Below are 1430 nucleotides of genomic sequence, written 5' to 3'. Positions count from 1 at the left end.
CCCATGGTGTTTTCAATGGCTGGTTGTTCAGATGCAGATCGTCAGGCCCTCCTTCTAAATCAATTCAGGGCGGACTCGAACATCCAACCTTTGGGTTAGCAGCTGAGCATGGTAACTGCCAGTAGCCCCAGGGACCCCAGAAGCAAGGCTTCTCCCTGCCATCAAGTTGACTCCGGCTCACAGCAAGGCGATAGGACAGAGCAGAGCTGTCCCTGTGGGTCGAGACCCCTTTGGGGGGTCGAACGACCCTTTCACAGGGGTCGCCCGATTCATAACAGTAGCAAAATGACAGTTATGAAGTAGCAATGAAAATAAATTTATGGTTGGGGGGTCACCACAACCGGAGGAACTGTATTAAAGGGTCGCGGCATTAGGAAGATTGAGAACCACTGCCATACAAGGTATCCAAGACAAGAAATCTTTGAGGGGCCGGACAACCTCACCTTTCTCCCAGGGAGCAGCTGGTAGGTTTGAACTGCTGACCCTGCAATGAGCAGCCCAACACCACTCAAGCCACACCCCCACCTTCTAAAGGGCTCAATAACGAACACTTCAAGCCTTGCAGGTCAAGGGTCCCTGCCACAGCAACTCAACGCAGCAGCCACCTCGGGCGCAAGCAGCCACGGATGAAACCCTCACAGGCAGGCATGGCTTGGGCGAGTTCCAATAAAACTTTATTGACCCGAACAGGTGCTGGGTCTCTATCAAAGTCTGCCACCGTTATTCCAATGGATTTGCACCATCTGCACACAGCCTGCGGCACAAGCTTTCTAAGAGTGGCACGGTGTTCCCCCGAGCTTTGTGCAGGGGCCACATGCTATGGCTCTCACCCTCAGGAAAGACAACAGAGGGGGTGGAAACCCATGACATCCAGGGCCTCCTGGGACAGACTTGTCTCCCGGCTGTCTCTCTCCCACAGCTCACCTGTGCCCATGGCCCTGATGTCTTCAAGAACAGGGATCACCTTGGGTTTCAGTCGGTGGTGGATCTGGCCTCCCAGCAGAGGTTTAATATCTAGAGTCAAAGTAACAGAAGGCACTGTGAGGGGGTGGGAGATCCCGTGTATCTCTTCACCTTTTACTAGCACGCATGCCCATCACACGGCTGGATGCTGGCCCCCCTGAAAATGGTTTGTCCCTCCTGCCCTGAAGCCCCATTGCTCATGCTGGGCCCGGTATACAAGTTGGCTCTGGGGTGGAGATTGCTCTACGTGTTTGAAAATCCCCACAGTGGCCCAGTGAGGGGCTGGGAATCACTGGAGAACTGCTATGTGCTTGTCCTAGGGGCACTGTTTCTCCCTTCCTGAGCCATAGCGCTTTGTGCCCCCCATCTCTTTGGTTGTTTCTGAGGCAGCTGCACACCCCTCCAGCCTGAAGCCCCCTGGTTTCTCTGAATGGACTATCACACCCCTCATTCCCCTAAAGCACCTC

The 1430-nt window shown here is 54.5% G+C and overlaps 1 protein-coding gene across 1 annotated transcript in view; it reads right to left on the bottom strand.

Annotated features, from left to right (window-relative positions):
- The window catches only part of PROM1 (prominin 1), a 101694-nt gene that overhangs the window by 65379 nt on the left and 34885 nt on the right, over positions 1-1430 (bottom strand). Inside the window, exon 5 of the mRNA XM_045284387.1 lies at positions 925-1014. Within this exon, the coding sequence (XP_045140322.1) occupies positions 925-1014 (90 nt within the window). The remainder of the gene's footprint in view (positions 1-924; positions 1015-1430) is intronic.

This window comes from Echinops telfairi, unplaced genomic scaffold, assembly GCF_000313985.2.
Source record: "Echinops telfairi isolate 266 unplaced genomic scaffold, ASM31398v2 ScPeMD7_7468;HRSCAF=8506_1, whole genome shotgun sequence".
NCBI lineage: Eukaryota > Metazoa > Chordata > Mammalia > Afrosoricida > Tenrecidae > Echinops > Echinops telfairi.
This window is presented reverse-complemented; position numbering and strand designations above follow the sequence as displayed.